The 14,336-nt window shown below is 45.4% G+C and overlaps 1 protein-coding gene across 3 annotated transcripts in view; it reads right to left on the reverse strand.

Annotated features, from left to right (window-relative positions):
• CCM2 (cerebral cavernous malformation 2) overlaps window positions 1-14,336 on the reverse strand; it is a 55,224-nt gene that overhangs the window by 6,081 nt on the left and 34,807 nt on the right. For all 3 annotated transcript variants that reach the window (XM_012720273.1, XM_012720272.1, XM_004676540.2), the window contains 3 exons: window positions 4,545-4,628; window positions 3,969-4,152; window positions 372-508 (listed from right to left, as the gene is read on the reverse strand). In XM_012720273.1, coding sequence (XP_012575727.1) covers window positions 372-508; window positions 3,969-4,152; window positions 4,545-4,628 — 405 coding nt within the window. The remainder of the gene's footprint in view (window positions 1-371; window positions 509-3,968; window positions 4,153-4,544; window positions 4,629-14,336) is intronic.

Below are 14,336 nucleotides of genomic sequence, written 5' to 3' on the forward strand. Positions count from 1 at the left end.
CCAGGGCAGCCTGAGGGACAGCTTTCCCAACTGCCACAACAACTTCACATGTGTGCCGTCTGTGGAAGCAGTGTCCTTGTAGGGCAGTTCAGTCCCAAGGGCTACAGGGCAATGTCTGGATAAACAGATCAGATTGGTAGCCTCTGGGTAGCTGAGGAGAGAAGGATTCCTCAGAGCGGAGGAGAGACTCAGCAAAAGAAGAAAAAATAAGCACAGCTAGAGCAGTTCTACTCTGTGGGTTTTGGTGAGTTGTGGGCAGGGCTGGGCCTGGGTGTGGGTGCGGACGAGCCGAGTGTGGGCACAGCCTCAGTCAGGAGGAGGAGATCTGGCAGGTTGTGGGCAAAGCCCCAGGTCCTCACCCCGTCTCTCACCTTGCTCTCTGTGGCCAGGATGACCAGGCAGCATGCCTCCACGGGCCCTACTCCACTCTCCGACAGCGAGCCTGCAGTGAGGCCTCTGGAACTTTCTGCACACAGACTCTGGCTGGGGGAGATGCCGGGGTCCTGGGCTAAGAAGTTAATACCACAGCTGGTTAGGGTAGTTGTGGGAACTTAACAGTAGCTTATGGACTGCTCCTTATGGTTCAGTGTGGGAGATGCCTATCTCCTGAAACACTCCTTCCCGCACCTTCTTTAAGCAAGGGACAAGGACAGCTGACCACCTTCATGCGCCTCAGTCACTGCCTGCTGCAAATGATGACCTCTGTTACCTCCTAGCATGCTTGTCAAAAATAGCACAAATATCTCAGGCTGACACACAAAATTACTGATAGGCAGTGGCTTTTGACTTACACAGAATCACAGGCTCCCAGTTTATGTGTGATGGGCTAGCAATACAATCCTGACTTAAGTGGGGAAACTGAGCCACAGGAGAACAAGGCCCAGGCCCTGGGGTGTGTGTCGGACTGTCCCTGTTGTTAACACTACCTCCTTGAACAAACAAGGTCTGGGGGGACACGGGTCAATTATATGCCTGCCTGAAGCAGCAAGGGTCCCCCAATCTGGGGAAGCTTCTGAAGGAAAAGGGCCCTGCAAGGGAAGCTGAGTCCTTCTAAGGCCAGAAGACCCTGGGCCTACACTGCCCCGTGGTGGCCCTGGCAGTAAGCCTGGAAAACACAGTCCATACTAAGCTGTTCTCTACACTCAAGCTACATGTAGGCATGTAGGGTCTCAGAAAGTACAAAGAACATGGGCTATCCCATTAGTAACTTTTGTAGTCACTATATGCTAATGGGTATTTTGAATACAGAGAGCCAAATACATTAAATTGACTTCACTTGTTCCTTTTTATTTATTTATTTTTTTAACATGACTTAGAACATCTTAAGTTAGCTCTGTGGCTCATCCTTGCGGCTAGGCTCCAGGAAGCAGGTATGCAGCGTAATGGACTCGCGCCCAGCGAGTCTTTCAGTGAGCCCACTTCTGCCCTCAGCAGCATCCAGCAGCATCTAGCCAAGGGCACTTCTACCCCCGGTCACACAGGTCACTGCTGCGTTCCGCCACCTGCTGCCTACATCCTCAGAAACATCCTTTTACAAGATGTCTCCACGGTCTGTTCCATCCTGGTACAGACAGGTGTCTGGTCACCCCCCTCCGATTCAGTCCTGTCACTGGAACCTCCCACAACCACATCTGATTCCAACCCACCCTCCCCAAGTTGCCCTAAATGCCAGCACATCCTGGGCCCAAGGGGCATACAGATGAGCCTGCGTGTAGGCGCCCCCTAAACATTAGCTCTCACTGTCACCATCTGGGTTGAGGTCGTCCAGTCCACAGTCTCATACACAGCACATCTGACACACAGAGGAGCCTCAGAGACACGAGGGAAGTCAGCCTTGCTCACAGGCCTCAAAGGCTTCCCTCCAGGTTAATCTGTTAAAGAGAAGCAGAGAGCCCCTGGGACACAGGGCTTCATCCTCTTCTTTTAAAGCAAAAGTTCTCAAAGCCCTGAGTCCTGGTTTCATATGTTTTTGGAAAGAGCCCCCTATCTTTTAAAAGTCCGTCACTCTCTTCTTTAGAAATCCGTTCTAGTGATCAATGCTCAGAGACGTCCTCAGCAAAAGAACCAAGTGGACCACTTCCCCGAGCCCATCTGCTTAAAATGTGCCAAATAAGCAGCCACTCTCCCTATTCCTGTCCCTCCCTAAGGATAACCTAAACCTTGCTCCTTCTGCACCACATTAGGAGTTGGCACTGCCAGGGAAGCAGTGCTGTGTGGTCGTTACAAAGCCAGGTCCTAAAGCCCATCAGTACCAATACGTAGGTGCCAACTTAGGCACCTTTGCAAGTCACTTGACCTGTCTGCTTCCAGTTACTCATCACAGTGGAAGAAAACTATTTACTGTAGAGATGACATAAGACAACTCAGGTCAAATTCTCTGTACTAGCCTGAGTCATTAAACTGAAAGTTTTAAAGACTAATATAGTTAAATATGGGAAGTTTCATGTTGTTTAGCCTAAAACTGCCTGTCAGTAAACCAGAAGATGCTCGCTGAATGTGAGGAAGGGAAGGCGGGGGAATATCAGAACACAGAGATCTGGCTCTGGTCAGAACAGAGATGTGTGTGTGTACATGTTCTGAGTAGTATGAGTGAAGTGTGTGTGAGTGTGAATAAACGAGTGCAAGTCAGAGGTGTGTGAGCATGTGACTGTTGTATGTATACGTGTGAATGTATATAAGTGGTATTGTGTGTGAGAATGTGCAGTCTGATACAACTGGTGTGTGTGCACGTGGATTAGTGCTGAGAATGCAAATGAATGTGTGTGGGTGGTACGCACAATGTGCAAGTGCACATGTGAATAAGTTGTATGAGGGAGTGTGTTACACATGCGTGGGTGGGTGCAGGGCGTGGCTGAATGTGTGTGTGAGTGTGGGGGACACGCACGGGTATGAGCATGTATTCATTAATGTGTGTGTGTGTGTGTGTGTGTGTCCCAGGGGAGGCCTAAGCCAGAGTTGCACCCAGCAGTGGGGCTGTGACTCTGGTGCCATCACAAACCATCCAGGGGTACCTGTGTGGCGCGCAGCTAACACTGTCTGGCGCATGCCCAATCTCAAGGGGCCTATGATGAGAATGCTCACTGGGGCTCTGTTCTTAGGGCCCTGGATCCCCCATGAACTATGGACCTGAGACAGAAACACAGGCTTCCAGCCACACTCCCTTAAGTACAGTGTGTGACCCAAGCAGTACCCTCACGCCCTGCCACTGGCCAGCCCCCTGCACTGGGCAAAGGTGCCCAAGACATGCTGGTGTTGCAGTGCTCCCAGCGTGTCACTGCAAAGGAGACAGTGTGAGTGAAGCCATAACTCTCCTCATTTCTCAGTGACTTCAACACCAAAGGGGAATCTGCAGAACCTGGCAGGCAGTTGGTCTAGGATTTAGGTGGCACCTATAGTTAGGTGGCACTGCACTGTCACTGCCAGGTAAGGACAGTGGGTTAAGTAAAGGTAGCTGACAGCTGGTTCAAGGTTATTTCCAGTTCTCCTACAGCACAAACGCAGAACATCTCCTAGACTGAGAACACCCTGGCAGCCTGGTCCTATCTGTGCAACCACTGCTTTGGGAAGACTAGGTGACCAAAGGCGAGGCCCACACCCTAACCCCATCCAGAGGCTTCAGCGCTCTGCTCTCGGCGCACCACCACACCCAGGCACCGGGGGATGTACCACCTTCCCAGAAAGAAATGCACCAAGCAGAAAGGCTGACCCACAAAGTTCTGAGCAAAAGTAGTCAGGCTTGGCACCTATTCCTCACAACCTCCTAGGTCTCACAGCCCTCCTCTGGCCAAGGCTCGCCTCAGAAATAGGAGGACACATTCTTGGGCATGACAGGAAGCAACAGCTGACCAAAAACTGCCTCCAGACCTTCATTACATCCGTGAACTCATACCTCAGGAGAAAGATAGGAGCTGTTTCTGCCCAACAACCCTCTGGCCCCCAACCCTCTGACCCCACTCCCAGGTCTGTACCTGTCTTCAGGATCACCAGGTGTGAGGCGTCATCCCGCACATAGGACACGGCAGCAATGTCATGGATGGGGACCCTGAGGATGGTGTCCTCCCCATCTCTCCAGGCCAGTTTGACATTGTAGGCAGACAAGCTAATCACAGCATCGTGTTCCTGGGTTAAGTGGCCGGGGAGCTGGTGGGCTCTCTGGAAAGAACCACAGAACATCAGAAACGCAGGGTCTCATGTGCTGGCAGATGCCTACCTGACCAGGGTAACTGAGGGGGCAAGTGCTGGTGCCTTCAGGGCAGTCACCCCTACTGCAGGGGCGCAACTGTATTCAAACTTTTAGGTTCAAACCTAAGGCATGTGCTTTGGAACATCTTAAATGTGAATTCTGGGACCAGCCCAAGAGCACAAGGAGAAAGTTAAGACTGAGAACAGTCTATAGCCAAGAAGCAAGTGTACCCCCACCACATAATGGAACTGAATCATCCCTCACAGCCACAAGGGCCAAGGGTCAGAGTCAGCAAGCTGGTGCCAGAGAAGGAGAGCTGGAGGGCAGGGCTGGGAGGACAGAGTTAGGAGGATGGGATTACCTTTGCATTGTCTATGAAGTGCAGGATTTCGGTCCTACTGGAGGGATTCAGGTATCCTGGTATGGACGTTAACTGACCTAAGTACTGAAAGAAAGTGTAGAGAGAAAGTGCCATGAGAAAGGGAAGACCGGTCAGCACTGTCATGGACCCACAGAGAGCACAGCAGGAGCCTGCCGCCTGCCCACCATCAGGCCTGCGGGCCTCAACTCTGGCCCAGAGGCCTCCTCTGAGAAGCGCACTCCCAACTCTTGGTGAATCTCTCACCCTACTATACTGCAGCTGATGCTGCCATCAACTGTCCTGCATAGGAAACTGAACCCCAAAAGAACCAGTAAGGACAGAGCACAAGAGGCTGTGAATGTGGTCACAGCGGTGTCAGCGGTGTTTGTGATTCTGTCTCATGTGGTTTTCTTTCATAATTTTCTAATTCAGGCAGACAGAAAAGAATCTTAGAGCCTTCGGTAGATTCACAGTCCTTTAATGCTTAAGCAGGAGACCAGGTAGAGGCAGACCAGTGAGGAGATAGGCAGCTGAGTGATCTCCATGCTCTCTCTCTGGCTTCTCTCCCCTCTCTCCTAATTTGCTTCTCAAGCCAGGTGTCTGTATTTACATATGCACATGCCCTATACCTACTAAGCCTTTTGCAACCATACTCTATCACGTGGAGGTAATGAAACCTGGGAGGAAAACAAGGCCTCAGCTAGTGGCTATGGAGGTTAGTGGCCAGAGAAAGACAGCCTCGGCCACTCTGTTTTCCTTACAGTCGCTATTGAAGAGGGAGATGGCAAGTCCTCATTTGCATCCTCACAAGAAAAGGGCTATAAGAAACTGAAAACTAACCACTCTTTTTCAATCCATCAGAGAACATGGTCACAGGGCAGACTGCTGTGCCTCCCACCCCCACCCCCACCCCATCCAATGGAGAGTGACAGGGGCAGGGGAATCCATAAGAGATAGTTCTGCAGGAGCAACAGGAGGGTGATGACCAAGCATTGCATTGTGGGCTGGGTGAGCTAGAGAGGAAAACAGGACTAGTACTACAGAGCCCACACTCAGTTCTTTGTCAGTGTCCCTCTGAGATCTCAGAGTGAAGACTAGAGAAAAATCCCCTCCTGCTTCCAGCAGGAAGAATCATTTAAAAGCATGTTTAACAAGGACCTTTCCTTAAGGGAAATCATTACCAGAGCGCATGACCCACCCTGGGGAAGGGAGTACTTAACTACTTAACTACTCTCCAGCCCTTCTAGACTTTCCATCTCTCCTAAAAAAGAAAAAAAAAGTGAGAGGCCCATATGCCAGTCACAGCCCAGAGCACAGGCTCACGGGTGGACTGAGAGACCTGCCAATCACAGGCCTCCCCCACACCCCACCAACCAGTTTCAGTGTGACAGATGACGTATCTCAGACCCTATTTAGTCCCAACACCACAGCTGCAGCAACTGACCCACACAGCCTACACCCTGGCCAGATAAATAGTCTCACACTGAAAGCCTATTTACCACAATTCCTTACACCTGAAGCATCAAGTTCACCTGTCAACAAAATTACAAGTCAGGCTGAAGGACAGAAAGAATTATTTGAATAAATAGGTTAAGCATCAGAACAAAACTCAGATAGAGCAGGGATGTTGGATTTATGACACCAGGAATTTTAAAACAACTATGATTAATATACTAAGGGTCTAATGGAAAAAGTGGATAGCATGTAAAAACAAACAGGTAATATAAGCAGAGAAGTGGGAATTCTAAAAAAGAATCAATGGGAAACACTACAAATCAAAAGCACTGTAACATAAATGAAGAATGCCTTTGAAGAGCTCCTCAGTAGAATGGACACAGCTAAGGAAAGAGTCAGTTAGCTTGGGGACATGTCAATAGGAACTTCCAAAACTGAAAAGCAAAGAATGGAAGAAAAGGAATAGAAAATCACAAAACTGAGAGACATCTTCAAAAGGTGTAACATGCACCAGCAGGAGAAGTGAAAGAAACAAAGCAACAGTGACTATCAATTTCCCAAATTAATGTCAGACAATATATCACAGATACAGGAACTGCAGAATGAAAGCAAACAAGATAACAAAAAGGAAAAAAAAAAAAGCCTACCTACATCTTGTCTTGAAAAAAATCTTGAAATACCCTACAGAAAAAAATTACCTTTACCTACAGAAGAGAGGGTAAGAATGACACTAAACTACTCAGAAATCCTGCAAGTATGAAGAAGAATGAAATAAATTGTTGAAGGTCAAAAAAAGCCAACCTACAACTTAAACACAGTGATATTATCCTTCAAAAGCAAACAAAAAATAGATTTTCTGAAACCAAAATTGAGTGATTTCATGGTTATCTAGCAAAAAATGTTAAATGAAGGCCTCCCTGGTGGCACAAAGATTAAAGTCCCAGCGCTGTCAAGCTATATTGCCACTCACTGCAGCCTGAGTTCCATCCCCAGCAAGAGAGCTGATCCACCTAGGCAGCAGACTTCTGTCTTGCTTGCTGCTCCCCTCAGCAGTGCATTTCAGTCAATCTACCTGTTCTGCTCCCTACTCTGTTTTTGGTGAATCCTCTCAACCACCCCTCCCACCCCTCAGACTACACCCTAGTTCTTGTATGCATAAATAAATAAAAATAAATCTTTTTTAAAAAAGTTAAAGAATTTATTGAGATAAGAAAAATGACTGGGTAAGAAACGAATCTTCAAAGAGGGAAAATGTTAGCAGAAATAACTAAGGGTAAAAGCACCTTTTATTTTTCTTATTTTAACTTACCTAATAGGTAACAGTTCAAAATGAAAATAGTAAAATGTATTCGATGAACAGTACATGGGATAAGTGAAACGAGTAACAGCAATTATGAGGAACATGGAGGAACTGGGACTACAGATGACTCTGAACAAGGTGAGGGGGAGGGTCAATGAACCATGTGATTTCTTTTTTTAAGTTGGGGAGATGAACTACTCAGAGATAATTAGCATCTCAAGGCATCTTAAGCAGATGCTCTCTAACATACCACCAACAGCAAAAGCAAGTGGCGGTGAAACTATTACAATAGCACAGGATGTACTGGTTACTTTAAGACAGTTACAATTTAACTGTCTTAAATGCATTTTTACATTTGTTTACACTGAAGACTGCAAGTCTATTTCACACCACCTCTCTTACTCTCTGCCCACTGACACACATCTCCCCACATTTCACAGAGAAAACTCACAGCAAAAGTACACATTATCTCAGCTTTCATATATTACAAAATGCTATGCCTCTGCTGAATTTTTTCCAAGATTTTTTTCCTTCCTCCCTCAAGTTCTGCTTCCTTGGACAGATTTAACAATAGCACTGGAAGTGATGTGAATAAAGTTTCCTATAATAAATGCCTATAAATTTTTTTTCATTTCCCCCTTAGGCATACTTAGTCTACCCCAAGCAGATCATTCTGAGTGCAGAACTGTGTGTGCACAGTTCTCAAAGACAATTACCATGTAATAAAATATTCAATTCAAGGAGGGGGGTAGTTTTAGATTTCGTCTTCTCATAAAGAGAGAGAATAAAATAAAACTGTATGTTGGTTTTCCCACTATCTACAGGGCTCAGACTCCCCTCTGACAATCAGAGGCAGTTAAAGAGTTTATAAACCATTAAGTTATACAAACAGTGTAACAATATAGAAGCAGAACATTTAACTGCTTGCTCATTCTTAACTAATTACCTATTAACATTCCAAAATGTTTCCAAAGATCTGTTCCCTGAGGGTTCTCCACCCTTATTTGTTCATGTAAATCAAATGCAGATGCTTGCTTACATTTCACTGTTAAATGCCATCAATTCTTCCTCTTAGTCCAGGAAGTTACTACAAAACTACAATAACCAAAACAGCATGGTACTGGTATAAACCTAGATATATAAACTAACAGAATAGAATAAAAAGCCCAGAAATAAAAATTCATCCCCACCCCACCCCACCATGGTCTGTTCATTTTTTAACAAAGGTGCCAATACTACCCACTGGAGAGAGAAGACTTTTCAACAAGCAGTGCTGTACCTTTAACAGCACAGACAAAAGCTAACTCAAGACCAAGTGCCTAAATATAAAACCTCAAATTGTAAGATTTTAGAAGACGTTGGATATTTGCGATGATCTTAGCTATGACACCGAAAGTACTGAAAGTAAAAGAAACAGATAAGCTGGACTTTATCAAAACTAAAACCTTTTATATATGAAGGGTACAATCAGTAGAGTACAACCGTGTATCTAATATGGAATTAAAATCCCTAACTATAAAGAACAACAAAAATCTGATTAAAAAACAGATTTACATGGGCTGACTGGTGACACATGGGGTTAAAGCACAGCAGTATGAAGTTATCCATAGCCACAGCAGCACAAATTCAATCCCCAACCATGAAGGTGACCCACCTGGTGCAGCAGACCTCTTGTCTCACCTGCTTCTCCCCTATCCGTGTATTTCAGTAGATCCGCCAGTTCTGTTCCCCACTCTGTATCTGGTGAATCCTCTCACACACACCTCCCTCCCCCCTGCACCTCTGGCCTATACCCCAGTTCTTGTTTGCATAAATGTTATCTTTTTAAAAAACAGATTTGCATAGATAGTTCTCAAAGACTTAAACATTTCTTCAAAGAAGACATACAGATAGCTAAAAAGCATGTGAAAAGATTTCCAATTTCACTGGTAATTAGGGAAATGCAAATCAAACCCACAATGAGATACCACTCCATACCCATTTGGATGGCTACTATCAAAAGAGAAAATATCTTGACAAGGATGCAGAAAAACTGGACCCCTTCTGTACTGCTGGTAGGAATATAAATGGTGGGGCAATATGGAAAAGAGAATTAGCTTATGATCCAGCAATTTGACTTCTGGGTATAGATGTCAAATTGAAAGCAGGCAATAAAACTCTTAGAAGAAAACACATGACAAAAGCTTCATGAGATTGGAATTATTAATGATTTCCTGGCTATAATACAAAAGACACAACAACAACAACAAAAATTGCAGTTTGAAAATTTTTAAATTTTGTACATTAAGAGATACTGTCCACACAGTAAAAGGGCAATCCACAGAATGGGAGAAAATATTTGCAAAACATGTGACAAGGGATTAATATCTGGAACATATAGAGAACTCCTAAAAATTCAACAACAAAAACTTGATGAAAAATGGGCAAAGTACTTAACTAGACATTTCTTCAAAGAAGTTACACAAATGGCCACAAAAAAAAAAAAAAAAACAGATGCTCGACATCACTAACCATTAAGGAAATACAAATCAAAATGTGAACGACATACCTCCTCACACACACCAAATCGCTTCGATCCACAAACAAAATGAAAACAAATTTTGAGGAGGATGTGGAGAAACTGGAACCCTAGTAGAAATGTAAAATGGCACAGCCAATGGGAAAACAATATAGAGATTCCTCACAAAACTAAAAATAGAATTACCATGTGACCCAGTAATACCACTTTTGGGTACATACCCAAAGAACTCCTTCCAAACTTCACTGCTAGAGAGATACTGTAAATATCCATTTTTATATTGATCCCAAGTGAGCGTCCCTGTGACTTTCATCTACTAAGTTTGAGCAAATGGTTTCCTAAAGCAGAGCCTTGGTCCTGGTGCTAAAAGCAGAGCTCCGAGACATGGGAAGGGCCACTACGGTAGATGAACTCATGAACCTCATCCTCAGATTCTTCTGACATTCCTGGCCCGAAGAGCCCATCCCCACTTGTTGGAAGATAGAAAACTGTCCCCAGCCCTCACACACACAAGCACAATACACTTGCTGGTGACAACACTCCAGCCTCAAGTGAGACAGGCACCTTTCACAAAGATGTTTGCTCTCCTTGGAGTTTTTCCCCATACCACTTCCTGTAAGAAGACTCATACCTGAGGTCCAATGTCAATATAATACACTGGGGGTACTGCTGTACTAGGGCACACACTAGCCCTAAAAAGGAGGAGTTAACTGAGTCCCAAAGGGGCAGCAGGGGTTGCCCGGCACATAGTGGCTGAGCGGGAAGCGGGCCCATGGCGCTGGGATGACAGGACGGACCGCTGGCTAGATGAGTCTCTCCTGTTGCAGCATTCAACTTAGTCAGGTTTTTATATTGATCCCAAGTGAGCGTCTAACACTCTGCTAGCGTGGCTCAGCACAGCAATGGCTAGTAGTAAACAGACAAGTGTGAAGAACTGCTATGGAGAACTGTGGAGAAAGGCGTCTAAAGATTCAGCAGTGGGTGCACTGAAAGGGATCCATAGAAAGCCCTCTCAAGGATCAAGAAGACATGCCACTCATAAACATGAGCTGAAAGGAAGGGGCACTGAGAGGCTATGATGACTGAGTTCTGATGGTGCAGTTAACAGAGGGGAAAGCTTACAGAACCAGGCTCCTTAGGAATGAGGGGACAACAGGGTATTGAGAGAACAGAAGCCAGGCAACAGCACTCTGCCACCAGAGCAGGGCAGGCAGGCAGTGACTACGCATGGTCAAAATGGCAGCTGGGAGACCTGGTATATAGGGGCCATTGGAGACAGCTCCTACAACAGAGCAGCTCCTAGGAGCAAGAGCACTGGGTGGCAAAACAAGGTACACATAAAGCACCAGCAAAGCACATTATCGAAAGTACACAAACTAGTATATCAAAACTGAGTGCACTGCTTCAGTGGGAAATGTCAATCCCTGACCTGGTTCCCAGACCCAGAAACACTGGCTGACAGAGAGGCAAAGTCCCATGAGGATGATCTGTTGACAAAGAGGCAAGTACACGCTGAAGTGGTTCTCCTCGTTACTCCAGCGGAACTAAGGCATTTACTTGGAGAACGGAATCTCCCAGATGTTTGGGAACACAGGGTCTAGATGATGCTGACACTTAGGGGTCCAGGCTGCCAGCAGCATCCTCTGTTGAGTGGCTACTGAAGGCCCATTCAGCAGCTCTACTAAACTCAAGATTATTAAAAGAACCATGTACTGTAGGCAAGTGTTGTGGTTTTTGTTTGTTTGTTATTGAATTGTTACCACATCTTCAGAGATTATTTTCTGCTTTGAAACTGGAGGGAAAAGGTCAGGGAAACAATAGTAATATTTACACAGGCACTTCTCATCATACTAGTTTAGAGAAAAAGTTCCTGATAGTTGTTCGCATTAGCATTTGCTACCACCTCTGAAATGAACAAAAAACTGATACCATGGAGGGAGAATCCTGCTATGTCATCTCTTACACCCTAGGATTTAATGTTGATGAATGAAAACCCAAACATGTACAAAAGGCAAAGGACCAAGCCCAGGGCATACCTGAACCTGGGAGATTCCTAGGATCTTTTTTAGGGAAAGACTTAAAATATAAAGTGAGCACACAGAAAGGCAGCCAGTGGGTGGTCCCATACATGACCCCAACATTCCTGCCCATTCATCGGTAGACAAAGCAACCAATACCTAATGGGGCAGGATGACAAAGAGCTCAGACCCCAAGGCCTGCAGAGTGGCCAGGAGAAAGGAATATAGGCGCAGTAAAGGAGGGACAGCAAATGCTATGGCCTTGGGGCCCCCTGAAGCTGCGTCTGGAAGGAGTGAACTTACTTTGAGAAACAACTGGGCAGAATTAAAATCCATAACTATAAAGAACAACAAAAATCTGATTAAAAAACAGATTTATATGGGCTGACTGGTGACACCTGGGGTTAAAGCACAGCACTATGAAGCTATCCATAGACACAAAAGCACTCTGCTAGTGTGCCTGATATGGGGGCTACACTGGTCGCCTCCTGGCCCGTGTACCCAGCCTCCGCCTGTTCCAAGTGCTGACCAACAACTGCTTCCTTCTGGAGAGCACTGCCCCCAGTGAAATGCAATCATCCAGCCCAGGCAGTGCCCTCCCCCACTCAACCCTCCTCAATGACAGAGAGGTCTACTGGGACAGGGTCAGAGGGCAAAAATTAATTTCAGGTCCAGTACATCTCTTTCCTCTGTATTTACCTATTACCCTCACCCTACTTCTCCTGAAATCATGTCTGGAATAAATAAACCATCTAACATTCTCTAGCTTTATGCTGTTTCTAGAGAACCAGCCCAACACATGAACAAAGACAAGTGACCAACTGGAAAAACAAATTAAATCCAGCAAAAGAGAACTTAAAGAGAACTTAACCAACACACTGAGAGCTACAGAAAACATTTAAGAAAACCATAAGCATCCATTAGAAAAAGGATTGTAGAAAGATATTTAAAAGAGATTTGACACTTGACACTGGACTGACCACTGAACAAAATAGTCAACTTGACCCATAAGCACAAACTACAATGATGGGTTATTTTACAATCATCAGATTAGCAAAAAAAAAAAAAAAAAGTATGAGTAAGAACTGTGTTGTTTTTCAGTGTGTAGAGAAATGGGTACCTTCACACTGCTAATGGTATTACAATGGTTTCAATCATATATAAAGAATGATCTAGAAATGTCTGCCTAATTAAAAAGTAACAGCACCTAGAAATTCAGCTTCTGGTGACAGGTAGAGACAAATATATTTCAAAAGATCGTTGCTTAAAAAAGGATGGTATGGTGCCTCCCTGGTGGCACAAGGGGTTAAGTCTCAGCACTATGAAACTATTGGCAGTCCCTGCAGCAAGAGTTTGATCCCAGGCCAGGGAGCTACCCACATGGCATAGCAGATCTCTCCAGTTTCACCTGCTGGTCCCCTCAGCTGCGTACTTCAGTACATCTGCCTGTTCTGCTGTCTGTACAGAGTAGGACTCTCTGGTGAATCCTCTCAGCCCCTGTACTTCTGACCTACACTCCAGCTCTTTCATGCATAAATAAATCTTTTCAAAAGATTTATCTATTCATGCACACTAGAACTGGGATATAGGCTAGAGGTATGGGGAGGAGGTTGTGTGTGTGAAAGGTTTCATCAGAGACAGTGGGGAACAGAACAAGAAGATGGACAAAATACACTGCTAAGGGGAGCATCAGGTGAGACAGGAGAGAGGTCTGCTGTCCTGGCTGAGGATCAAACTTGTGCTGTGGCAGCTGTGCTGCTCTTTAACCCCTTGCACCACCAGGGAGGCCCCAATATATATTTAATATATAGATAAGTAATATATATATATATATATGGCAAGGCAGAAGCATGGAATAGTATGCAGCCATCAAAAGGATGGGGGTAAATCTGTGTGTCCCAATGTGGACTCTTGAGCTATATCAAGATGTACTACTGTGTGTAAACAGCAAGGTATAAAGTTTGCACTATGTAATCATCTTTGAACAAATGCATGTGTGTACCAGTATATGAACAAACTGCCCAAGCACAGACACACACAGGAATGGTGTCAATGATTCCTTTTTCAAAGAGGGAACTGATAACTACTTTTCACCAAGAACTTCTCCCTAACACTGGAATCTTGTACCATGCATATAAAAGACATTCAATCAAAAACAATAAAGAAATAACAAAGTTGGCCCTCCCTTGTGGTGCAGTGGGTTAAAGCACAGCACTGAGAAGCTAAAGCCACTGCCGCATGAGTTCGATTCCCGCCTGCCCTGGAGGTGACCACATGGTGCGGGCAGACCTCTCCTGACCAGCCCGCCGCTCCCCTCAGCAGTGTACTTTGTAGATCTGCCTGTTCTGCTCCCCAGTCTGTCTCTGGTGAAGCCTCTTACCACCCCTGAGCCTCTGGCCTGTACCCTACACATAAAGCACCAGCAAAGCACATTATCGAAAGTACACAAACTAGTATATCAAAACTGAGTGCACTGCTTCAGTGGGAAATGTCAATCCCTG

Source organism: Condylura cristata, unplaced genomic scaffold (genome assembly GCF_000260355.1).
Source record: "Condylura cristata isolate star-nosed mole 26May11 unplaced genomic scaffold, ConCri1.0 scaffold00004, whole genome shotgun sequence".
Classification (NCBI taxonomy): Eukaryota; Metazoa; Chordata; class Mammalia; order Eulipotyphla; family Talpidae; genus Condylura; species Condylura cristata.